Source organism: Podarcis erhardii (genome assembly GCF_964252035.2).
Source record: "Podarcis erhardii genome assembly, chromosome: 14".
NCBI lineage: Eukaryota > Metazoa > Chordata > Lepidosauria > Squamata > Lacertidae > Podarcis > Podarcis erhardii.
In genome coordinates this window covers 8,960,273-8,987,575 of record NC_138503.1, presented here as the reverse complement: position 1 = coordinate 8,987,575, position 27,303 = coordinate 8,960,273, and the positions used below count along the sequence as shown (strand labels likewise).

Here is a 27,303-nt window from a genome sequence, read left to right as displayed (position 1 = left end):
CCAGGGTTTTATGCAGAGACTTTTTTTCCACCTGTTGCCACCTGGACTACTTTCTTGTACTAACTATAATTTCTACACTCATTAGACTTGGTTCTCTAGCATAGGCTTTGCCTTACCTTCAATTTGCTATCCTTTCTTGTTGAATGATCATGCTTTGCTGAATTGTTATAAAATGCAAGTTCTTTTTTCCCTCTCTCAGCTGCTTCTGTTTAACTCCTGTTGATATTTTGTGACAAGAACTTGTCCGTGATCTTTGATGCTTCTTTGCCTTTTTCGCTACAAATTCAGGTTCTTCAACTAATCAGCTTTCTGAAAATATTTTATTGCTTTTCCAAGGATAACTAGAACTCTGTTCACTTACTTTATCTAAACCCGATTATTACAAAAACCTTTTTGAGGATCTCTTTACTTAATTGAAAAGCATTGTTGTCCAGACTGCAACCTTCCATATCTTCAACTTTCAATGTGACCATGTCTCTTCCCTTTGGTCCTTTCATTTCAAACTTTAGATTCTTCAAATGTGTTTGTTTATTTGTCTCCTCCTGCCTCTATTTGTAACCCTTCTGAATGCATGGGTCTTCTTGGAAAAAATATGAGGATTTTCCACTACTCTAAAACAATGAAGATGAGATTTAGCATGTTTACAAGTGCAATAAAATGTCTGTGTGAGTTCTCCTGTTCAATATGCATGCCACTCAGCCATGCTTTTTTTCAAGGTACTTGAATCCATTCCATTTCCTCCCAGTTTTTCTGACTATTAATAACAATTTATCCGAACACCTCAGTTTGTTAGACAATATGTCCTGGATTTCATCCTGTTTCATACTTCATCAGAACAAAAATTTCTCACAGATGTCAGCTGTAGATCTCTGAACTTGGAACCACCCATTCATAGGGTGTGTCTTTTTAGGATTCAGTCACAATTTATTAGTCCTTCATTTTTCATGTCCTCCCACTGGCAACCTGTGACCCTCTGGGTATTGCTGGTCTACAATGCCCATCATTTTGCCCACTGGACAAGCAGCAATATATTTTTGTGGACTATATTTTTGCGGGTATTCAGTGACTATATTTTTGTGGTTATGTAGTGAGCTTTTTTTAAAAAACCAAAACATTGCAAATCTTCATGATTCTGCATTCTTTTCTATGTAGTAAAGAATGAATGGGCCCTTGAATAACTTCCATTGTATTTGATATATGTGTCAGAGACCTGGGATTGGACTCTGGCTGGATTAACAGATCAGGCCCTCGCAGTCGCCTAGAAGGACACGTGTGACAAAATTAGCTGCCTTGAAAGCGAATGGGTTTTAGAGGTGGTAACTGAAGCATACCAAGCCATCTGCTAATGAAGGTTCATCTCAGGCAGTTCATTGATCTCACGTAATCTCTCAAAAGTATTACTCTACAACAGGTCTTGGGAGTTAAAGAACTGGCCAAGTGAGTGGCAGTGGACCTGCTTAGGCAGGAGCAAGTGTGCTGGTGTGGGGTCCTCAAGAGTGAAGAAGTTCTTTGCTTCACATGAAAGTTCATCTTTTCAAGTGTCAAAATTGTGCTGGTTTAAACAAATACACTACTGAGTAGAATGTTATAAAAATATAATTTGTGTGTGTCCCCTTCTTTCTTACATTCAACATTTACTCTTCGCTCTGTTGTAGGTCAGACATTCAGTTGTTTTGGAATTACTCATTAAACATGAGTCATAGATGTGCAGATGCTTCTGGAGACAACTTACAGATTTGTTTAGAAAAGAAGCAATATACATTTATAAGTGTCCAGTTAGTTTTCCTGGTGTGAAAAGTTCCCTTGTATATACAAAAGATATATTGAATAATTATTTCTTATGCACTAGAAATATTGGCTTTTATATACTCTTCATATCCCTAAATGTGCAGGTCTATTACTCAGTGGTATCTCTTAAGAAAAAGGCTACAAAGGCCACTTTCACACACCATTGTAAGGCAGAATTTACTGAATGAAGAGTGTGCTGGTGCACGTAACTTTTTCATTCCTTCATGCAATTGGGTAAAATAAACCAGTAAGCAGCAGTTAAGGTGGACGTCCCATGATGTACAAACCCTGCATCCAGTTTGTTGCTCCAGATAAGCCAGAATTTTTTTCCGACTTCACCACTTGCTATACTGGCTTGATCATCGCTTGTTTGGGAACAACAGACCAGGATGCCAGGTTTGTCATGGGAAGGCAAACATAATTGTGGCTTCCTGGTTTATTTTACCCAGTCTTGCCAAAAAATGAATGAAATGTGAGTGAATGGGCAGTGTGCACTAGCAAGCTGCATGTTAACAGTAAGCCAGGATTCCTGGTATGCTGTGATGTGTATTTGTTTTTTTTTTTTTAATAATATTTATTAAAGTTTTCCAATTAATTACAAATTAATAAAACATCCAATTTCAAATCTTTTTCCAATTACATCCTTTCAGGACTTCCCCTTCCCTCCCCCCCTTGTATTCCAAATCTCTCAAATGATCTCAACAAGTTCTTCTCCTCAATTCAAACTTGTTATCCTTAACCCAATTTTTTTTTTTTTTAAAAAAAAAAACATTATTTTCCATTCCCCTAAAATCGGCTTATTCCCACCACGAGTTCCCCACTTTAGAATACCATGTAGATGTATATAGCCTAAATAAAACATAGTTTACGCCTTTAAGGATTCCACATTTCCCACCCCCCCTTTTCCCGGTTGCGTTCCCAATGTTCCTCAATGTCCGATATTTCCACGTCTCTCTAAATCATAGTCCTTTGCCAGTCCTCTTTAGTTTCGAATGTCCAATCATGGAAGAATTCTGTCTCAAAGAGAGGCCCATTTTTTCCATCCAGATTTTTATATCCAGGAGTAAAAAACTCCAAATTATAATCCTTAAGCTTGTCAAATCTGGATGTCCCAAATGTCCCCACTTTTAACTTGGTCCAATTCTTGTTATTTTATTGTTCTTATTGTCCCTGCTTTCCTGCACAAATGTCCTAATTCCAAAAGTTAGTTCCTTTACAGAGGCTTGTTATTCAGAAACAAAACATTACGTCAAGTTCCTTTCATTCCACAACAGATGATTCCATTGTCTTCTTCGGTGTAGTGGCCTCTGTAGTCATAATAATGTTCCATTTCTGCAGTTTCCCAGGAGATAAACAGTTCAGTTCCAATTTCCAGCTAAAACTTGTAATGTCCATCGGCTCCTCTAGGTGGATTGCAAAAACTGAGTTCTCTTCCAGATCGCATCCATTAGCCCTAGTAACTTTGTAATCCTTATTTAAAACAATTTGTATCCAATTTATAACAAATATAACCAGCAAAGTCCTTGTAACATAGTCTCTATCTTATTTTCCGCTTTGACAGCTCTTTGACAGCTGTCAAAACTTGCCTTTCTCCTCTCCAAACTCCGTCATCAATCGCTCCCGGGGTTCCAGGGGGGGTTGTTTTTAAGTCCGAATTCTACTTTCCTCCTCCAGCTCAATCTCATATTCTTCACTCGTGAGGTTAAAAACTTGCCAAAATGATGTTACTCCGATCTTAGTTATCAGATCCTTTGCTTTGACCCTTCTACAATGGAGGGGGTGGCTGACTTCCTTTTTTGCGCCTCCCCCGCTCGCTCCGAAATTTTTAAAATTTTTGTCCCTCTTTTTTAGTCCAAGTTCCAATTACTTACAGGTTGTTCTTTTAGGTCCGAATTTTCAAAGGAAGAAGCCAGCGCTCTCCGCCGAATGGCATGCGGCTTCGCACGGCAGGGATAGCAGAGGACTCAAAACACCACGCTTCTCCCCGGCACCCGATCCGTAGCCTTTAAAAAGGCTCCTTCACGAGTCGGGAGGGCGCTAACGGTGTCAGCCGAGTCTCCATGTCCACGGCCCCCGTGGCCGTGGTTTTTAAGGGTCCCCGCATCGCCGGTGCGGTAGGACCCAGCCCCTGCCGTGCAGGCTCCCTCCGGAGCTCGGAGGGAGTCCGCCATTCGGCGATGGCGCCGACCCGGAAGTCGCTGTGATGTGTATTTGATATATGTGTCAGAGATCAGGGTTTGGACTCTGGCTGGATTAACAGATCAGGCCCTAGCAGGCCCCATTAGATAAACCTCAGCATATTTAGAGGGGAGATATCTGGGAATTCCCCATATGGAACGCAAATGCATTTATGGATGCAATCAGGTCGATATAATGCATAACCTGCTGATTTGTGCCTTAAATACAATGCCTAGAGAAAGTTTTTCATCATCTATTCTTAACTGTTTCTCAGGCGGATCCCCCCAGGAAGTGACAGTTGAACTCTTAGCTGATAACGATCTTTAGATTACACACCTGGTACCCAAATGTGCTCTGGCAGCTAAGAATCTCCATTCTAGATAGCTTAAAGAGTCCTAATTTTATAACCCTATGCTGTAAATTTTTATGCTGTAAACTTTTACAGGTCCTGTTGTGTAATTTCAGAGGAAAGTGTTATTCTTATCCCCCGCTGTACATTGTAAAGGCTTTTGGCTATTCACAATAAATTGCTTGATTTAAAAATAGATAAAGCGAACATTTCTACTGTAGAAGGACGACTAATTCAGGATGTCTTATGAGTCACACCTGAGAATTAATTCAGTATATTAAATAATGATGGTAGTGTTTATACATTATACACGTATAAACATTTCTAGTTATTTTCATATGCCTTTGCTACATCTTACAGGTGTTTGTCATGCTTTAAAAGAATAACATCAATAACATCTTACTGGTTAAATAAATGCTTTATCTATTCAGCTCACATGGTTAATGATTATTAATAATTAAAATAAGCTTTTAAAAAATCTTGATTCAGTAATACAAAAGAGAAGATTTATGCAGTTGATTATCTTAAACCAGTATTCAGGGTCTTACAGATTTAATAAGCTTTCCTAAAAATTTATCCAACAAGTGTTTCTTTTGCTCTTCTGTACTTTAGTTGATGTCATCAAAGAGGCAACTAATTAGAGATCGTCTTACAAACTAGAGACATTTAGTTCTCACTGTCCATGAACTATGGACCTTCTTTGCATCTCTCTTGGCTTTTAAGTTCATAGGACCCAGTTCGTTTTTGACTTAGAAGGAACTACTGCTAAATAAATACAACAGTTTCTAATGGGAGAAATCTGCGAGAGCTGGTGACATGGAAAACTTAATGTAAAATATGAACCTACCACAAGACAATGACAATCTATAATTGAAGCTTTTACCATAATCAAAGCTTTTAACTCTATCTTGAACCTACTATTAAAACATAATTTTTTAAGAGCGCTGTGTTCTTTTTGTGTACGTGTGTGTGTATTAGCTGCTCCTGATATTACCGGGCACAAACGAAGTGAGAACAAGAATGAAGGACAGGAAGCACTGATGTATTGCAAGTCTGTAGGCTTCCCATACCCTGAATGGACATGGTATAAGAAGAATAATGGCTTTTCTGAGGTGAGTATAAGATGTGATGCTACTAGGCAAGCCTGAGCTGCTGGCTGACATTTCAGTTAGGAGATAAAACACATTACGATGAGTTACATAATACCAGTTGTCTCATTTCCAGTGGACAGCAAATCTTGAAGGGCTCAAATAGAGATATTTCCCAGCATTACCACAGTGGCAGAGACAATTTAATCTGTACAGATTTCTGATGGGGCATAGCGCTTTTCAGAGTGGCTTGTATCGGGCTAGGAGGATTGTGACTGGATATTGTGAGTCTTATGGAGTGGAAGAAACAGTTGCTCATATTTCATGGGATTGTTTGAGGTATGTGAAAGACAGTGGGCCTCTCCCTTCATAGGATTTGTGGTTTGGACATTACAGATTTGTCTGTGGGGGCTCCTCTTTGAGACGAGACTCTGGGGTTTTGTGCTGGAGAGTTTATAGCAGTGCATGAATGATACAAGTCTCAGAGGTTGTGACTGAAATGTGATTGCACTGTTGCCAGCAGGTGGTGGTAATAGGGCCTAACCTTGGGATTGCTATACGTTTAAACACTCAGAAGAAAGCCAGTCAAATCCTTGAATTGTTACTGTAAGAAGCCTGTCATACTTCACTCCTTCCCATATGACTGGTGTTAAGCTTGCATGGCAGAGAACACAAAGAATGATTTAAAAAATGTGTGTGTGTAGTAAATGAGCCAGTTATCTACAACACTTGCTAACAATTATTATTTTGGCCTTTGTTCTTTTGCTGCTTTTCATTAGCCCATCAAAAACGTTACTGGCCGCTTCTTCATTACCAATAAAGAGAACTACACTGAACTGGTCATAGTGAACCTGCAGATTGATGAGGATCCTGGCGTATATGAATGCAATGCAACCAACTCAATCGGCTCGAAGGCTGAAGAAACCATCCTGCGTGTTCGCAGTCACTTGGCTCCTCTGTGGCCCTTCTTGGGGATTCTGGCGGAGATTATAATTCTTGTTGTTATCATTGTGGTTTATGAGAAGAGGAAGCGGCCAGATGAGGTCCCTGATGGTAAGAGTGTTTTCTCAACTAACTGTATTTCCAAGGGGAGCCAGCCCCCTCCTCTTTGCTTCAGGGAGACTTCCTTTCAAAATGTGGGAACCTCAGAAATCAGTAGTTCAGAAATCCACAGTGCTGCAGGCTACATAATAAACTTTGCCTCTCTTCTGCCTCATAATGGGTTAAGTATAGGGCCATAATTTCAACTTCATAAAATGTGGATTGCAGAACAAGGAGTCTGTTTGCTTACGTGTGTCTTTGTAGTCAAGATAACTTGAAATTGTATTCCACAGAGATCATTTTGGAAGCATTGCTTAGCTGAGCTGCTGGGCAGTACTAAGAAATGAGGGAGGGCTCATATTCCATGGAATGGTTTTTGTTGCCTCTTGAAAAAATCCTAGGGGAATTAATGATTTTAAAGGTAACATTAGAACTTACTTAGTTGATTTTGCTCAGATGCAGCGTGCTTTCCTCAGTTCAACGTTGTGGTGTCTTGAAGAACAACATTTTGGATACTTCTAACAAAACAGATGTTTAATCAAATATGCTCACAAGGCTACCTTTTGTATGTGTAGTGTAAAGACTGGTTACCTAAAAGCACCTGCAACTCTTTGTAGTGAGAGAACTGTTGTTCATTCACACTTTATTTTTGTTTATTTTTAAAACACCCAGATTTGTAATTATGTTTTTATATATATAAACATCAGGGCAAGAACTTAGAATTGAATCCCCAAAATCAGCTTTTTTCATATTGAAAGCCACCTTAAAAAGGTATAACCTTAAAGGAAAGGCACCTTAGAAATATTTTGTAACAAAATTAAACAAAAATTAACCAAATATTATTATGGAAGCACACCTAGTGGTGGACACACCAGCTGGAGGGTCTTGTGTAAGATAACTTTTCGTTGCCTCATCAGGGGTGAGTGATATCGGGTATCATGTGGGCAGTATATTGCTTTTAAATAGCTACTGGAAATATATAGGGGTAAATGCTGCCTATAAAATGTAATAATTCTGGCCTGCTTAGGGTGTATAGGACACGGTAAAAAGCAGTATTACTATCATAGACATAACTAGTGCTTCAGCCTAAGATCTCATAACGGATTCCGTCCTATAGTCCTGTTTTTGCACAGCTAACTTGTCAAAATATTCACCTATTTAAGATGAACATGTCTGATGCTCAAAGGGAAGCTTCTTGGGTAAGTTTGTAGCAAAAAAGGTCAACATTTTTGAGTAAAACCCTGCAGTGTAAATTTTGCTTCTCCCAGCTGTAAAAATGTCTGTGTGGCCACACAGGAAGACTGACCCTGACATGCTCGCTCATGTGGACTGCATGTTCTGAGACTGGGGGAAACTAGCCCCAGATGTATACAAGCAACTTTACGCAGGCCCAGAGATATTACCTTTCTTTTCCTTTTGCTCTGCTTCTTCAAAGTGCAACTAGCAGTGGTATTACTAGGCATGTGTGTCTATGGTTATGTAGAGCTAATACTGCAGGATGGCTATAGAACAGCTCTGAGAAGATTGCTTGTGTGTGTGTGTGTGTGTGTGTGTGTGTGCGCGCGCGCGCGCGTGCATACTAACGTGGAAAAGTGTGTCTTTGTGCAAGTCCTTCCCACTTGGCCAAAGGCTAGGAGCAGGAGAAAGCTGTGTTATTTTGATTGCTGCTTCCTCTGCAGATGGCTTCTCTGTAGGGAAGTGTTTGATTAATGCTAAAGCTTTTTACCACCTCTTAACAAGACCCAAGCAGGTCTAGAGCCAGATTGGTTGGCTGCAGCTTGCAGTCTGGCATGAAAATAGTTGTGCATGGCCTTATTTGGAAGATGCTGGTTACCGTTTGATCAGATTATAAGCATTGCCAACCCTGTGCTGGGTTCATTTTAATGCACTCTTAGAAAGATGCATGTGCCAGGAATTAAGTGTGTGAAAACATGAGTTTCCCTGTTGTGTTCTCAGCTATTTGAGAACTCGGGGAAAGCGGGTAAGGGGGCTGTTGCCTGATATGGATGGCATCCTGTTGCTGTTGGCCAAATAGCTCACAGTTGGAATCCTTATTTTGACATAGCAACATTTCCTAGCTATGGAATTGATGCTTCCTTCTAAGCTTAATAGAAGTTCTGAAACATCAAGGCTGCATGCTTTGAAGAAATCCCAGTATCTGCATTACCCCTTTCATTAATGGGAGTAGGTTTCATGTTGTGTACCTGTCAGGAGTTGGCTGCCTTTTCCTTTTGGCTTCATAAATATTTTTGTTTGTTTGTTCAACTGTTGCTGTGAGGAAAGCCATCCAAATTTAGAGTGGTTCACGAGGGGAATAAAAGGGAAGCTAGCTTTCCTTAAGCCAAGTTAGCAATCCCAATAATGGATAATGTCAATAAAACAAAAGGAGAGCTTGAATCATTATCCTTGTGGATAGTCTGCTGATGTGGGCTCATGCCCGATAGGTAACCTGAGTTATCCGTTGCATTCCTCACCGGTGGTTAAGTTAACTGAATGGATCATGTGCATATGCTATTTCAATTGGTTTGTGGATTACAGCCTAACCAGGCCAGTTCTAATATAACCTCTGATTTCATCCGTTTGTAACAGGTGATGTGAATAGTTTATAATATTGTCTCTTCCCACAGGTGATGTATATTTGTTTTTCACTTTTAGGGCTGATTTCTGCATAATATTCTAGGTCCATCCTCATGTCCAAATGTCCTTGTAATTTGTTGTACAGGAATGTCAGTATCAACCCCCTTGGATGATAATCAGAAAGTAAACAAAGAATATACTTTCTGTCAGGGCTGCCCGAGGTCCCAGCTCACAAAGGACCAACGCCAGTTCGTTGTTATATACAAAAGTCTTTATTGAAGTTCAGTTTCGATTTCAAAGTCATGGCATGCAGCTCTACGTCTCAACTCTAGACCGCCGAAGCTCCGTCTGAATCTCCTCCCCCCAGACACCAGTTTAAGACTCTAGCCTTGCTCCACCTCTTCCTTTGCTCTTTCCTCCTCTGGGTCCGCCTGTCCGCTGGGGTCTTGCCCTTTCTAGACTCTTCTGACGCTGAGTCCCCTGAGTCTTCCCCCAGCCTCCGGCGGGCTTTAGGACCTGGTTCCCAATCCGGGTCCTCTGCTGTCCCGCGCGCCTGTACATTTGAACTGGGCGTGCGCGCCCAGCCGGCAACCTTTCTCCTGACCGTTACACTGCTCCTGTCACTGCTTCCCCCTTCGGGGGAGCTAGCTGGACCTGACTTCTCCTCCGTTCCCTCACTCTGCGATAGAGGCGTGGCCAGCCCTGACTCATCTTCTCTCCCTACTGGAGGAGACGCTGGCCCTGATGCATGGGACTCTTCCCCCCCACTCCGCTCTGGTGGGGAAACTGGTCCTGATCTCCCACTGCTGCTTTGGGAGTCCCCGCTGGCCCCTTGCTTCTGGTGTGTCCCCCCTGGGACCCCCCTTGCCCTGGCCATCGGCGCCCCCCTCTGGGAATCTTCTGAATCGCTGGAGAAGCTCATGGAATCTCTCGGGTCACTGTCATACTCCCCTACGCTGCCCTCAGATTCTTCCCCTTCGCTCTCCGTTTCCTCTCTTCCCTGTGCCTCTGCTCCTGAGCCCCTGACACTTTCTGACGAATGTAGCAAAGTGAAACATATATTGGCAAAGCTTTTTCTATGTTACAAATACTCTTGCATATGAGTATAGGTTCTTGCTTATGAACTTTGAAGGATCATAGTTCAGTGGTAGAGCATCTATTTTGCATGCAGAAGGTCCCAGGAAAATTCTTGGGCACATCTAGTTAGGGCTGGGAGAGAACCATGTCTGATAACCTAGAAAGTTGATGCCAGTCAGTGTAGATAATACTGAGGTAGATGGACCAATTGTCTGACTCAGTATAAGGTTGCTTCCACCAAGAACATTACCATTACTGCCAGAGTTACATAGCCTATGGATACTTCCATTTTACCTGCAATATCTTGTTTGCACATCAGCATAATCACATGAAGGGAGGTTTCTTGAAATACAATTAAACCAATACCAACATGCACCATGTTTGCACTAGCTACATATTATTGATTTCTGAAAAACACTTAAGGGTGTATGTTGTTTGTATCCTTTCACACTCCAAACATAAATTGGTGATCATGCTCTTTGCTTCTCCCTCAGCAAAAGAATAATGTTTCATTGTTACTTGACTGAATTGCGCTATGTTCATGCTGACTTTGACTTTCAGTTACTGCTTCAGAAGAAGGCCTTTGCTTGGTGATTCACTCCTGCTAGAGATTTCACAAGCATTTTTCTCCCCCCCCCCCAAATAATAAAGTTTCAACCATAAAATTTCATTTTTCAGAGCTAACTGGCCTGTGCAAAGATGGCCAAAACCATCTATTTGCAACGGGAGAAGAGAACCCTTGGGTTGATGTCATGTAGTTAACCTGTTTGCCTGACCAGTCTATCATCAGCTCTCCATGCACATCTTACATACTACTGTAAAGAGTGACATAATCCAGAGCAACAAAGTTAGAACAGCCAGTTTTCTAATAAAAGAGTACTCAAAAGGTTTCTTCCTCTGCCTTTTTCTTATAATGGTGTCTTATGACTTCTAATAAGAAGTTACATACCTTGTGTCAGAAATGTTCTTCAACTCATTATAACACTGTTTTAAATGGTTTTGTGAATCAGGCCAGGATTGGTATATTCCTTTTACCCCTCCAGTGACAGTTCACCTGAGGTATGCTAGCTTCAGATTCAGTTGAGAGATGCTACCGCCTGAGTGATGCTGCTGCAATTGGTGTCCTAATTTACAAGTGGCTGAGTATTCTTTACCTTGGCACTTGAATGCCTAATTGGTGCATGAAACTTTTGTATGCATAAAATAGGGAGGGGGGAAGACTATGTATGCCACCTGGAGCTCGTTGAAGAAGGTGGGATATATATGCCACAAACAAAACAAATGTTTCCTGTGTTTAAGGGTAAACAGTTCCCTGTAACAAAATTGCATCGAGTTAAGTCAGCAGTTTCTGTTTACCACACCCTTATATTTTTACGTCCCCGTCCCCCCATAGACACTAGTGTATATTATGCTCTGTGAAAATTGGTATCCTGGCAGATTAGTAAATGAAGCACTTGGCCTTCTGCTATGCTTGTTGAACCCCCACCCCCTGTAGTGAATGTGCATTGTACTTCCTGCAAGTACAATGTTCCACAGTGACAAATTCATTCTCGGCTTCTTCTCTTGTTCTATGCTCTACTGATGATGCATCATTGAATTTACTGCTTTGGGGGCAGGATTGAGAAAGAAATCTGCCAATCCAGCCTTGATAAGCACAGCTAAGCACCCCCACATCTGTGCTGTTTGCCTGCAGCTCCGACATGAAGAAACTGCAGCCTGTTGTTCTCTGTGATATGCTGGTCACAGAGGCAGCAAGATGCTTGTCATTTGGAAATTCAGAGTTACTAAGTGATTGAACCATACAACTGCCTCTCATAATATGATCCTCCTCAGCTTCCTGCATGACTGAAGATCATTATTACATGACTGGCGCCTTTTTTATTGGCTGCTTTTCTTTCCGTTCAGGATGGGGAGGGCAGGGCAAAGGGGTTTTAAGCAGTGCTAAAATGAGTAATTACATTGCCCAGGATTTGATCATGCTCCAGGCACTCACACATGAGCATGGAAACAAGCCAGGAAGCCACATTTAACCATAGCTTCTTGATAAATCCAAACTAAGAAGCTATGACTTGCAGACAAGCCAGGATATAAAGCCATGCTTTAAAGTGGGCTTATGAATCCTGACTTGCTTCAAAACCATTAAGCATAGTTCCTAGTTTGGACATACTGAGAAGCTCTTTTTTTAACTGCAGCTTCCAGTTTATTTCCCCACATCTGCCAAGGGGTGCATGGAACTTGTGCCTATCCTGTCTCATTAAGATAGGATTTTATTGTCCAAACATGGCCATTGTCTGAATATAGCCTTTGTTGCTTACATGGTGGCATGTGGCATTTTCCTCTTATGGTGATTCCCCTCTCCCCAAGAACACAGTAATAATTGCTCAATCATAGTGAATTGTGCAACATGCCAATATGATTATTTTAATGGAAGGAATGCTGTTTATTGGATTAGGCATACACTCCCACTTTTTAAAGTATGTGTTTTGGGGGGTAAGTAAAAAAATAAAGACTCTTTATTTTTATCCAGATATACATGACAAACATATGGTTTCTACTTTGGAATCCTTTTTCTTCATATATTTTAGTTAATTAAGCTGTGATAACTGCTTTTATTATTATTTTTCCTAATTTGTGAACTTACACCTAATTACACCTAATTGGTCTAATAAAAATTCATGTGTGTACTTCTGCGCTGGATGTGCAACAGTCTCATTCCACTATCCTACTTACATTCTGATATTCATTTTTTTTGCCTTAATCATAGTTTATAAATAGTAACATTAAGAAAACTTTTAATTGTCTTCTCTCCCCCCCCTTTTCTTCCTATCCTTCACTTCTGTGCACATCTAATCTCCCTAGCAAAAGGTAGCTATACTTCATGAATGAAAGTATAGGAACTAATTTTGCTTGCAGTCTAGGAGTTCTAGTATGCTAGCAGCCTCAAAAGCATAGCTTTGTTAATTGCCTTCCCTAACTTGTTAGTTCTGGTAGGTGCTATTTCACATCTATTTAGACTGACTGTGGCCAGACGATGCCACTTCTAGAGATTTGTCCCTCCATTCTCTTTCAGATGGGTTGCGCTGGTTGGTATTTGGATATCTTCTTCAACAGAATGCCATTTATGTATCTCAGGCATTTTAATACACTGATTAAAAAAAATGACTCAAAAGCTGTTGTAAAATGTTTCTCAAAAGCCCTTTAATGGTATCTCTCAACAGTTCCTTTTTATGTTAAAACTTTCAGCTGTGTTAAGTCTTAGAGTACTTACTGTAGGAAGCTCTCAAGCTTACTCAATTTTATTTCCAGTGTTGTTGCTGAGGGATGTGATTCTTGGAATCAAACAGGAAAATGAGTTGAAAGCATTTCTGCTCTTCAGTGTAGAAGGTAGAGCTTGGTGTTAATCTTGAGCAGGCTTGGCTGCTCTTGAAATGCCCCCCCCCCAATATATGTTAGAATGCTGTGGAACTGGGGGGGGGGGAGAGAGATAATCTCAATTAAAGTCTATGGACTATCCTTCTGTAGCTCCTCTCTTTGAAAAAAATCTGATCTGGAATTTATACACTTGAGCAGCCAATGCATGCATAGGATCATTGCATTTTAAAATTTGGACATTTGTTTTTATGTGAAACATACTTTTGTGGGGGGAAAGTGCAACCCACAAATGGGTAATGTGATTGAATCCTATGCATGTTTCAGTCACTGTTCATGCTAGAACTTTGCAACTGGAGAAATAGTCCAAAAGTCAAAATATATTTTGGATGCCAGACATTTTCTTTGACCCCTGAAATGTTAATTTTTTAAAAAATTAACCAATAATGTGTCTAATCGAAGCAAACATTTCAAATTCATATCTTAATGGTTTCCAGGATACTTCTTTACAGCTGCCACCCACCCTCTCTCTCCCCCTACCCCAAGCACCTGCCTGTTTCTTGCTCAGAATTTGGTTCAGCATAGCATCCACAAAATTAGGGATTTCATTTTAGCTTAACGTACTCTGTCTTTTCATCAATATTTCCCCCTCTATATAACATCTCAGTTGGCAACTACTTTTACTGATTACCCGTGCAGGGAGTGAGGTTAAAGTCCCCCGTCCCCATTCCTCGTGGATCTGCTGTTTCAAAGTAAATCCAGACAGCACTATGTGAAAATGGGGGCACAGACAGGAGCACAACTGCAGAAGGAATGAACTTCTGCTGGTGTTGGTTCTCAACACTGCCCCCCTTCCTATTAAGGGGGATGGCGGTTAATGCATATACAGGCCTGTGTATGCCATTAAGAAGTGGGTGATTCCTTTTGTTCATTTTCTCCTGCTTCTATCACTTTTCTCCTCTTTTACCCACCCACCCGCCAGCTATTTGAAGACTTGAGGGAGCAGTTTTAGCCCTTGGATTGCTGTTTGTTACAAGTAGAAGCTTGCAGGCTTGTTTTAAATGATAGCATGAAAGCCACTTTTAAGCTTAAGAGCAGGGTACAAAAGCTGTAAATAAATATATAGTTCATCAGCAATTGCTGCATATCTAGCTCCTCCGGTGGGGAGAGTCAATGAGTAGTGCTGTTCCATCACACAACCACAAGACAATGCATTGTGTGCTCTGGCTTCTTGGCGTGGATTCTCACTTTTACATTTTGTATTGTTTCTCTGGTACAGATGCTGGTGAACAAAATAGAGGCACTTCGTTTTATCCATTACTTTGATCTTTATACTTTTTTCTTGCTCTTCAACTATAATTTTCCCAAAGCAACTACAAACATGTCTTTTAAAAATCTGAATTTACAGGTTTGCAAGGGGTGTGTAGGTGTATCTGTAAGATTCCATAGATAAAGTTGGTGTATGTTTCTTTTTAGAAATATTCTTAAGTGGCAGCTAGGAAGTTATTGGGGCCTTACGTCAGAGGATTTTAAGGGACTTTAAAGGGGGGGCATACCTTTGTTCTTCAAACTAGTTCAGAGTTGCTGTATTTATGTTTAGATACACAAAAGTGTAAAATTAGAAGTCAGAATTTCAGACAGGTAGGAACGCTGTTCAATGCCTTCACCACCACTAAGCTACACAATGCATGCTTTTAATTTTTGAAATATGACCCTTAAGAACTGCTGAGCATATAATATCTCTCAAATGCACATGTATCCTGTGCCTGCAGTTGGTTTTTATAGTTTACAAATCTAATGAAGAAGTTGGCAGAGTACCTTCCGTGATGGAAGCATATTTATCAGCGGCCAAAAAATGGGCAAGGTACATTACTCTGGACCTGCACCCATCTGATTGGACTACAGAGGCACATCTTGTCTTGTGTGTCCACCAGCTCAACTACTAGCAAATTAGATTATTACTAGATCATGCTGTTTGAGTTGTATTGTTATTTGTCAGTTACTATGACTTCTTTTTTTCCCCCCTTCAATTGCATCATTCCTTTAAAAATGGTGGTAAGTGAGAGATCTGCATGCTTTGGAGTTTGTTTAATCTCCGCTTCAGTCTATACAATGCACAGTTCATAATGTTAACACTTTTCTTAGTTTTATTCATTCACGTTCACAACTAATTTGGGTTTAAGTTTGCTGTTGAATTTCATTTTCTAATTTGTACCATTTTTCTGTAGTTCTGTTCCTCCCTTTTATTGGTCAACTTCTCTAGGATTCGGTCCTTTTGTCTGTCACGTATTGTACCGTGCTGGGGCCGATTTTGTAATGCTCAAGCGGCTGACCCACAAGCTAGTGGTGTATTAAGGTTTTCACTTGACAACCATGCTTTACTGGACACAGAGGGAGGTGGTGGAAGTCCTGCCAGTCCAATAGGATTGTCGCATGTGAACAGTGCAGGCCACGCTCCAGCACCTAATGCATAAGTGCCAGAGCACTCACCTGACTTTATTTTGTAAAGTGCAAAACCTTTTGGTTAAACTTATTCAATAAAACCTCTGCTTTCAAGCTGTCTTTTACCACCCAGAATGCTTGAGGATCAATGTTTCAGGTGGTACAAATTAGAGCTTGCAGAATGATTAAGAAAAGGACAGGAGCCTGCATTTTTTTTTTCAGAACTGCATAGGGGAAAGAACTTCAAGCGTCTTTTTTGTAGGCTGTCGTGACCAAAGCAAGGATTTGAGTAGAATGACTGCTTTAATGTGGTACTACTAACCCTGCTCATTTCTTTTTAAAAAAACAAAAACCTAAGAACTCTCACCAAGGTGTCACAGATTCTAGTAAATGGCTCTTAAATCTACCGTTTATAATGTAGAGTCTATAGCCTAGGGTGCCTCTGAAATCTTTTGGGAATTGAAAGGTGTTCATTTTGAGGGGAGACTTAGTTTTGCTGTAATGTGCTTTATGTTTCAATACCTGATGTGTCTCTGTATATCCCCACTGTATATACAGCACATTGATGTCTGGTTGTCCTTACTAGTCCTAGTTCTTTCTGTACCTTGTTCTGATAGTTTACTGTTAGTAACAGACTTTTGTGGACACTAGTGTGTTGCTAGTGTGTTATTTTGGCTGTCAAGCTGTTGGTTTGTGGTTAGCTCTCTTTATTTTGAATGTTTTATTTATTTATTTTTGTTCTGATAACTGTGCTGGCGGTGGCTTTGCCTATCCGTTGCCTCGAAGGTACAGGTGGAGTAATGTTCAGCTTTGATCAACATTACTCCTAGTGTGTGCTCATGCGGTTGCCAACACTGTTAAGACTGTAGTTTCCATAACTGCTTTATGTGCCCTAAGACCCCTTGTGGAATCCTGCTGAGTTTAAAAAATAATAATAAAGATTTTAGAGAAAGTTTTTTTTAGCTTGGAAAAATGATGAAATGCAGAAAACATGGTCATCCGTAGAAGTTCTACAGAAGTTTTTGCACAAGTTTATGGATTGGGATTTTCCTTGTTCAAAAAATGCCTTTTTGTTGTTTAATGTACTGCATCATTTTAAAGCATCAATGAAATGTTCAGTTGATCATAAAGAAGCCTATGTGAAAAGCCACATGTTGTCTTTTTTTTCTATTTTCTAAAAAATATACCTTAAAAATGGGACAACTTTCTGGCTCTCCCATCTCGCAAGCTGAAGTCTCTGTGAACTGTAATACTAGTGTAACCTTTATGCTGTTTCGCCAGAAACTTTTTTTTTCATATACATGGAATCACAGAAGTTTGCTGCTATCAGAAGGAATGCCTTTTTAGTATCAGTCAAAATTGCCTCTTCCACTTTCTGGAACTTAATTTTATTAAGAGATCAGGCAAAAGTGTGTGAAAGATGGTCTAGGGTGGTATATGATTTCCTGTGTTTTGTCCATCAACAGTTAAGAGGCGGGGGAAAACCTTTATTTTTAGAAACAAAACAGCAGGATTTTACAACTGAAATGTTGGTTTGTCTTCTCATCTATCTTGTTAAGATTGAACCACTGGAACTTGGGGACAAGATGAATATGACCACATTGCAACAATCTGTCCACTACAGTTGCAGTTTTTCATGATGAGCATTAAAAGTGTTAACTGAAATCATTTTGAACAACATACTTGTCATCTAAACTCAAAGCCAGAAAAAATAACTTCATGAATCTTTGCAATACAAATGGAATGGCCTTTAAAGAAATGCTGTATGTAGATAATAATGTTTGCAGCCCAGTAAAAGTTTACTATGGATTCTTAACTAGACTCTTCTTTCCTTCTCTCTTTCCTTCACTGGATCACAATGAATTCCTGCTGCAGATGATGAACCAGCTGGGCCAATGTAAGTATTTCATAACTGACTGCATATTTTTCATATGGGAGGCAATGACTTTTAGACTTTTCCACCTTCCAGGGAACCCATCCTATGATCACCTGTCTACCACGGTTCCAAGGCACTGCATCACTTGTGGAACTACCTTTTAAGGTGTTACAAAAGCTTCAGTTACACAGAGATACATCCTCCAGAACCTTCTAGAATTGGGGCAACCCAGTCAGATGAGTGGGGTACAAATAATTAAATGTTGATTATTAAAATTATTTTTGATTAACATGCCTTGTTTTGACCATATCATGCCAGCCTCGAAAGAGCTTCACTGGCTCCACAGGCTCACTTTCAAGCTCAGTTAAAAATTGGCAGTGCTGAATTTTTGAGCCATAAGCACCTGGGGCCCAGGTACCTGATGAAACCTCTGCTCTTGTATCAAACTGCCTGCATTCCAAGATCTCTGCTAAATTGTCCCAGTCAGAGGTGAAACAGATGTCAACAAGGAAGTATTTTTCAACTGTGGAAATGCCATCCCCCAAGGAGGCCCAGTTTTATTGCTCAGGTGCTAGGGAAATTTTTTTTTTGTTTACCTAAGCACTTTAAAACTCCTGTTAGTGATGTGTTTTGGTATTGTTTTAATAGCTTTATATGTTGTTTTTGTTCAGTTGGTTTATTTCACAGTATGTATTCTTATGTAATTATGAATTACTTTCATTTAGGGTAATGCAGAGTGGGGTATAAATATTTTAAATAAATATAAATTTAATCAAGAGCATTTACATGGGTCTTGGAGAGCTTTGGGCAAGTGTTTTAGACCTTGCCACTGCCTTGTGTGAGCTGAGCTTGCATTTTACACTCCATGGCTTCACATTGCAAAAGAGGACTGGTAATGATGAACAAGCTATCTTCCAAGAAGTTTCTCTGGCACAATTGTACTTCCCATTCAGAAACCCCTGAATCATCCAAGGAACCCAGGGAGCTCAAAACCAAGTTTGAAAAATTACTGCGTTAGGCCTTAGAATAAATCATAGGAATGCCAGTTGCCTGAATTGATGCTGAATTCAAAGAGTAAAGAAGATCTTTGGAGAGTTGGCACTGCTGCTTATTTAATACACCTTTACTAAACCTTTCAGGACACACTGCCCTCACAAGGCTCCTTACATAATGTTTTCAAAACATCAAAACGCAACCCTATAAAATACAATATCAGAGTTAAAAACAGAAATAGTTCAAAATTTCCCAGCACAATAACTTACTGTATTTTTCCCTCTATAACACGCAGATTTTTTCTCCTAAAAAGGAAGGGGAAATGTCTGTGCGTGTTATAGAGCGAATGTGTGGTCCCTGGAGCCGAAAAATCAGGCAAAAATCAGGCAAAAAATCAAATCGCGGCGCTGCACGGAGAAGTGAAACCTGAAAAGAGGAAGCGGCTGCTTTCCTGCATTCTGCCTCAGGGTCTTACTGCCCACCCTCCTCTGTTTCGTTGCTGTGTTTGCTGAAACGGAACAAAGAGCAGGGAAAGCCCCTCCCCTCCAGGCAAGCAGAGGGGAATTCCTCTCTGTGCTGCTGGGGGAGAGGGAGAGAGAGGGGAGGGAGGGAGGGAGGGAGGGAGAGAGAGAGAGAGAGAGAGAGAGAGAGAGAGAGAGAGAGAGATGGCTGGCTTGGGTGGGGGGAAACTTTTGCCTTTCTTTCCTCCCTCCCGTTAAATCCCTCTCCTGCATTCTTAGCCAGCTGCTTCTCTGCACACCCCTCTCATGTCCCTTCTTTGTTTTTCCTTCGCTCCCCACTTAAAATGTGGTTACAAAGCATAGATCCACATGGATCCTCAGGATCTTTGCATTGGGTCACCCCAAATTCACCATCAGATCACATAGCATGTCCATGGCTACAGCCTGCAACAAAAAAATCACGCACCCACTGTTGCCTGGGGCTGCAGTGGTGCAAAAACGTGGTTACAAAGCATGGATCCACAGGGATTCTCAGGATCTTTGCATTGGGTCACCCCAAATTCACCATCAGATCACATAGCATGTCCATGGCTACAGCCTGCAACAAAAAAATCACGCACCCACTGTTGCCTGGGGCTGCAATGGTGCAAAAACGTGGTTACAAAGCATGGATCCACAGGAATTCTCAGGATTTTTGCATTGGGTCACCCCAAATTCACCATCAGATCACATGTCTGTGGCCACAGCATGAAGCCCAAAAATAATACATCCACTGTTTCATTCAGAATGTTTTTTCCCTTGTTTTCCTCCTCTAAAAACGATATGCGTGTTATGGTCAGGTGCGTGTTATAGAGCGAAAAATACGGTAATCACAGAACAATATAAAAATAGAATATGCAGTTCAAAGTTAAGAGCATGCAACAGTTAAAACTTTTCCAGTATACAAATGCTAGGATTGGATTTCTGAGTTTGGGTTTATTTCAGTGTGGCTTTTGCTGTTTTACGTGTTGTCGTCTTGTCTTGTTCAACTAACACTAATACCTTGTTTTTATCTTTAACTGGCTGTTTTATAGAGAAGTGAGGAAGAAGGTTTATAAAAAAAGAATACAGCAATTTCACCATTATAGAATACATCAAATTCCTTTTGATAGCTACAGTACTAGGCATAATCTCCAGATTCATAGTTAGTTTGCACAGGGTGGGCTGTTGTCTTCAAAGTTTGGGTTTCCTGAAGGAATCTGAATGGCCACTGGAAAAGCAATATGCTCAACTAAGTCTGATCCAGCAGGGCAGTTCTTAATGTTCTTTAATTTGCAAAGAGCAAAGCCTGCTTAGAAAATAACTTCTCTATTCCAGTGCAACATGTTCCTTACAAATCCCATAATAATTTAACAGACTTGTTTATTAAGTTACTGTGGAAAGATTAGCATCATAGATGGATTATGCAGTGAACACAATAGAATTGCTGGTGTTGAGCAATCCTGTGTTAAAAGTATAAAAGTGACAAGCCCCTTTCCAGGTGGCTTAACAGTTGACATAGCCAGGAGGAATCCAGAGGTGACACCATCGATAAATAGTGTTGACATATAAGGTTGGGCCAATTATTAAAGGCTGAGAAGCAAGGAAATGCAAATTGAACCAGTTATTGCCCATAATCGCCCAGAAACTGATGTGTGGTGTGAAAAGTCTAAATTGTTCATTCAGCTGTCTGACTGCTATAAAGGGACTGTTACGGAATCTGACCACTTTTCTATCCATAAGACTCTTGCAACTTTTGTACAAATGCTGCTTTTCTTTTGTGCTGTTTTCATTCCATTCAGTATCTTAAAAAGGTTTATTCATGCTGACTTTATTTTTCACAAGTTTAATTCCATGCCTTTTTTTCTTCTCTAGGAAAACCAACTCCACAAACAACCATAAAGACAAAAATCTACGCCAGAGAAACACAAATTAAAATAATGCTAATGTAAGCCTGTCTCTAAAATCTGAGTTCTGTCAACTATATATTTATATATATTGTATTGTGACTTTTTTAAACCCTAAGTAAAGATATGAAGGACAAACTTAACTAGACAAGAGAGGGAATCCGATCTATTGCAGAATTAGGTCTCAACATACTTGTTGAAATCAGTGCGCAAAGGCACCAGTAGCTGCACAGGACAGACTCTAAAGTGGTAGAAGTTGGCAAGAACTAGAAAAGTTGCATTGGAAATAATTTTCTGAGAGGAGATTGTACTTCCCCTGCGAGTACATAGATCAGGGAGTACTTTTTGACCTAGCTTTGCTCTTTGATGCCAGGTGGTGACTATGGCCAGGAGTGGTTTTTGCAAAGCTTCAACAGGTGAGCCAGCTGTTCCTAGATAAAACAAATATGGACACTTATACATGCCCTGGTCACACCCAGATTGGTTCACAGTAATGTGCTTTATGTGAGCCTGCCTCTGAAAAGCATTTGGAAATGTGAGCTGCTGCAAAATGTGGCTGCCACGCTTGTCTCCAGAATGCAGTTTTGTTTCATCTGCTCTGGCTTGTAGTTCGTGACCAGGCTTAATTCAAATGTTGGCTCTTGCCTGCAAAGCCCTAAATGGTTTGGGACCACAGTATCTGAAGGACCACCTCCTTCCACATGAGCCTATAGAACTCTTGACAGGGCAGTCGGTTCCCTTTACGCTTCAGGCATGCTCTTGAGACCTTTTTATTCTGTTTCAGTGTGGTTGAATGTTTTTATCGTCCTGCTCTAATTGTGTGATACTTCTTCTTCTTCTTAATAATAATAATAATAATAATAATAATAATAATAATTTTACATGGCACATAAGGTTTAATTTGAGAAAACAATTATTACAACGGTGAACAAATAGAATTAGACTTTTGTCATGCATGTGATACTGTGTTTTTGTAATACTATTTAGCAATTAACATGTTAGCAAACTGTAAACAGTTTGGAATTTTTATCTGGTGCTTTCTGAACATATTTTTTACTACATAACTTTCCTTTCTGGTAGTTCAGGTGATTAGATACCATATGGTAAAGAACCATTAAAAGCAGATATAAATGCAGTTTGCTTGGCTTCAGATGTTTTCTACTGTGCTTTTTTGGATGACATATTTGTGATGTAGTTAACCACTGAACTGTTCTCATTTTTCAGAGCTTTAAGAATGAGAGACTGAAGGGAATATCACCGGCTAAATTGGATAATTGAAATGGTTGGTTTTCACACTCCAGTCCCATCTCTGATGTTTTTTTCTTTTCAAGTGAGCAACAATGACTGTCTAAAGCATGCCTTATTTAGCCTCTCCAGTAAGGATGACCTAGCCAACACATTTAATAATGCTTCAGTATAGAAGGTGTAAACAATTTTTGGCTTGATGTGCTGTGACTGTTGCTTTCTTTTCTTTGAGACTATTAAGTATTACAAGTAAAAAAGTCCAATCATGCATGCAGCATTTTTTACTTAATGTAGCTGTTAAGACTAGCAAAGCTCAAAGATGCACTGCTGCCATCTAGTGATAACTTTTGTAAAAGTACAGCAAAACCTAAAATATATACAGTATATATTTATATTTTTGGGAGGGGAAACCAAATTACAGTAAATGTTTGATTTTTAAGATGCTGAATTCATTCCTTATATTCTATGTCTGAGAGATAAGTGAATTATGTCTAGTACTTAAGAGAAGTTACATAAATTATTCTAAGGGCTTAATCTATAAAGACAGGCTTGGTTATATTATCAAAGACTGCAAGAACTGGAATAGTTTGATTGGTGGTGATGAGCTGCAGTAAAAATCTTTAGTTTATAAATATGATTACTTTTTAAGTGATTTTTTTTGTTAAATCATGTAAATTTCTCATCCTTTTGCACTGATGTGTTCACATTCTTCTTGTACATTCAATTCAGGCAGAATTTTATAATTTACTTTGCTTAAATGCTAATGTTAGAGCATGGTGATACTCTATGCAACTGGTTTGTTTCCGTTTGACATTAAGTTTTCATGTTGATTTAAAGATTGATTGTAGAGTCACAGACATAACAGGGTTCTTAGATTGTGGCATACCTGTAGATGCATGAACTTGTGATGTGTGTACTTGTTGAAGTGCAATGATGTGTATAAAAAAGTGGATTCACCTGTTTTTAAAAATAAAACACTGATAAAAGCCTGACTTTGAAGCTGTTTTTCTGTTATCCATCATAACACACACATATATGAGTGTTTGCAATATTTCCGGTAGTAATTGTAAGCATGAAAACACGAAGCAGCTTTTTTTACCAGAACTCTATCCAGACATTCAGTTGACTTGCCTGAATTGGTCTCTTCTCTTTCCCCATATCTTCACGTTCAGCCTTGAGGTAGGTTGGCGGAGAGATTGTGACCAGCCCAAGGTCAACCAATGAACTTTGCAACTGAGTGGAGATTCGAACTTGGTCCTACTATAAGCACTACTACAGTACCACTCTACTTACCATGTTGGCTTGCTTATCATGTTCCACATGACTATCATTGCCCAGAAGTTGCCTGTGATCTTGTTGCAGTTCTTGTCTTCCTGCACCCGTATTTTGTTGTTGTCTCAAGCTGTTAGGGAAAGACCACAATTAAGAAATTGCTGTCGACAAAATCTAATGCATCAGCACTGTTTGTCATGTGGAAATTATTATTATTATTATTATTATTATTATTATTATTATTATTATTATTTATACATACATACCCCACCCATCTGACCGGGTTGCCCCAGCCACTCTGGGTGGCTTCCAGCATATAAAAAATAATAATAAAATGTTAAACGTTAAAAACTTCTCCATACAGGACTGTCTTTAGATGTCTTATAAAGCTTGTATAGTTACTTATTTCCTTGACATCCAATGGGAGTTCATCCCACAGGGCTGGCACCACTACTGAGAAGGCCCTTTGCCTGGTTCCCTGTTATTTCACTTTGCACAGTGAGTGAACTGGTGAACTGCCAGAAGGCCCTCAGTCAGTGTCTGGGCTGAACAATGGGGGTGGAGACCCTCCTTCAGGTATATAGGGCTGAAGCTGTTTAGGACTTTAAACACTTGGAATTGTGGTTTTGTGCCAGCAGCATTGGAGCCACAACAGGGCCAATGAAAAATGAAAGGCGTATTTGCATCTTTGGATGAACCCTGACCTATGGAGAAATACAAAACATTTTAAAAAGGGAAACCCAAAAGGGGTCAGAAAGAAAAAACATAGTCGAGTGAAAACTGAACTTAACTGGTGGCCTGCAGGAGACATGGACTGTTCAGTGTCAGCTGGAAATGACTGATGCAAAAATAGGGAGGGATAAATTTAGCAGCTTTAAAACCCTTGCAGCTTTTATTCTGGTGGACTTACAAGGCTGGTGGAAACCCTCAACAGGAGCACTCCTTTTAGAGGCCAGGACACATGACAACATATTGAGGGTCTCTATTTCTCTATTTAAACCCCTATAATCCTCTGGGCAGTGTCCTTGGAACTCCTGTATGACCATTTGCAAAACGGTAGTTCTAAAATATTTCATCTTTTCCTTTCCCTTAAAATTCAATATAAACTGAGTGAATGTTAACCGATTGGTTTTTATCAATCTTTTCTCTAAAGCCCGTAATCCCACTGATTATCTCTCATGTTTCTTTGACGAGGATAATTCTTTCGCGGGGGCGGGGGCAGGCAGTAGGTTTGGAAAGTGGGTGACAGGAAGCAAGACGAAGAGAGCAAAAAATCGGCAAGATCGCTTAGCTTTCCCCCCTTCAAGTTCCAGGGCTGAAGAATTCTAAGTACCGAATGCCCTTCAATTTGTACTTCCTCAAGGTTTGCTCAATTTCAGGTGTGGAGGGATTATCAGGGTGGGAGGGAGAAAAAGCAAGTGGGAGGAAGAACTAGACAAGACAGAGCAATGTAAGGAGGTGGGGAGAAATTTTCTGGGGCAAGTGATCTGCACCTGTGCTGGGAGGAAGAGGGTGTGTTCAGATGACACACAGACAGACATAAAACAGGTAACAAAGAGAAACAGGTTGCTTTTTTCATTTATCCCTTAAGGCAAATGGGTCTGGATGCATTTTGGTCAGCCATATACCGTATTTTTCGCTCTATAAGACACACCAGACCACAAGACGCACCTAGTTTTTGGAGGAGGAAAACAAACAAAAAAAATACTCTGAATCTCAGAAGCCAGAACAGCAAGAAGGATCGCTGCGCAGTGAAAGCAGCAATCCCTCTTGCTGTTCTGACTTCTGGGATAGTTGCACAGGCTGCATTTGCTCCATAAGACGCACACACACATTTCCCCTTACTTTTTAGGAGGGAAAAAGTCTTATAGAGCAAAAATTACGGTACCTCCCCTGGTTTTGAGGAGAGAAGAGACCTGTTTCCCCTGTTTGAAGCTGACAATACTGGGCTTAGTCCTGCTGGCCACGTGACCCAGAAAGACCTTGGCCTGAAGCGAGATGAGTGCCACACCCAATAGTCTCCTTTGACTGGACTTTACCATCCAGGGACCCTTTAACTTTTTTACCTGACAATCATGAAACCCTCTTCCTCTGCACTCTTAGCCCTTTTTGAAGTTCAAAGCATAAGAACATTTATTTGAAAGGTTGGACAGGCAACTCGGCAGGGAAACTGTGGTCCCTTTTTGATGTTATCAGATCCCCAGTCCCATCCCACATAGCCAATGGTCAGGGATGATGGGAGATGGAGTTCAGCAACATCCAGAGGACCACAGACTCCGTTACTCACAGTGCCCAGAACTGCTACCATTTTCTTTTTTTCTGGAACAGCATCTAAAGCTTTGCAAGGAGAAGAGATGAAAATGTGCATCTTTCTCAATTGCATCTCTAAGCTACGGAATGCTTCAATACCTGTTGCGATTCTGCCTGTCAAGCAGCTTGAAAGGCTGGAGATTTCATATACAAGGAGCTTATTGACAAGCAAACAAGGCTGCTATTGGAGGGGAAGGGGCTGCTCCTGTGCTTTAGAGAGCAGTACCTTCACCCAGTCTATCCAGCCTGGCACAGCATCAGGGATGTGTGGATTGCTCTGTAACAATAATAAAGGTAAAGGTATCCTTGACCGTTAGGTCCAGTCGCGGAGGACTCTGGGGTTGCACGCTCATCTCACTCTATAGGCCAAGGGAGCCGGCATTTGTCCACAGACAGCTTCCGGGTCATGTGGCCAGCATGACTAAGCTGCTTCTGGCGAACCAGAGCAGCGCATGGAAATGCCGTTTACCTTCCCGCCGGAGCGGTACCTATTTATCTACTTGCACTTTGACGTGCTTTCAAACTGCTAGGTGGGCAGGAGCTGGAACTGAAGAACAGGAGCTCACCCCGTCGCAGGAATTCGAACCGCCAAACTTCTGATCGGCAAGCCCTAGGCTCTGTGGTTTAGACCACAGCGCTTAATGGATAAATGGAGAATTTGTCAGGAATAGGGATGGATGAATCTATCAGTTTGAGTTTCTCTCCATTACCCATTTCCCCATACTTCCACATAAGTTTTCATTTTTTAATGGGAAAAAAATCCTCACCAGCATTTTAGTGTGAATTTCTCCCTAATAGACACATTTTTGTATGCAATTTTGCCTAATATAAACAATTTTGCAAAACAATGTCCCATAACTTAATGCACTTTGTATTGTATGTTCACTAATATATGTTTTATTGCACACTTTACCCTTGTGCATTCATTTTTATACACGTTATTTGGTTGGTGAGCTGCATTGCAAAATTCAGAGAAATGGGCATTTTGAGGGTGGTTGTATTTCAATCTGCGTATTGTTTTGGGGTTCAGATTTAATGGAAGAGGAATTATTTGCCATGTGATGGATGTTGCTTTCACAACAGCAGTACAAATCACTGCACTATGACAGCTAAAGGTGGACTTAGAGGATTGGGCTGCCCCTCAGCCCCTTAAATATCTGCCCCCCACCCCCCACATTTAATGTGATAAAGGGAGGAATGTTCTTTGGTATTCCTCTTGTACAAAGCTAAAGTGAATTACCGCTTTTAAAGAAAAAACACCTGCATGCTGCTGAACATTTGTGGATAAATTATTGCCTTATAAAAAAACAAA

The 27,303-nt window shown here is 40.4% G+C and overlaps 1 protein-coding gene across 2 annotated transcripts in view; it reads left to right on the top strand.

Moving 5' to 3' along the window:
- The window catches only part of NPTN (neuroplastin), a 49,083-nt gene extending 25,682 nt beyond the window's left edge, over positions 1-23,401 (top strand). For both annotated transcript variants that reach the window (XM_081839176.1, XM_081839177.1), the window contains 5 exons: positions 5,294-5,427; positions 6,183-6,456; positions 17,785-17,806; positions 21,133-21,205; positions 22,389-23,401. In XM_081839176.1, the coding sequence (XP_081695302.1) occupies positions 5,294-5,427; positions 6,183-6,456; positions 17,785-17,806; positions 21,133-21,193 (491 nt within the window). In that variant the 3' untranslated portion in view covers positions 21,194-21,205; positions 22,389-23,401. The remainder of the gene's footprint in view (positions 1-5,293; positions 5,428-6,182; positions 6,457-17,784; positions 17,807-21,132; positions 21,206-22,388) is intronic.
- The last annotated feature ends 3,902 nt before the right edge of the window (positions 23,402-27,303 follow it).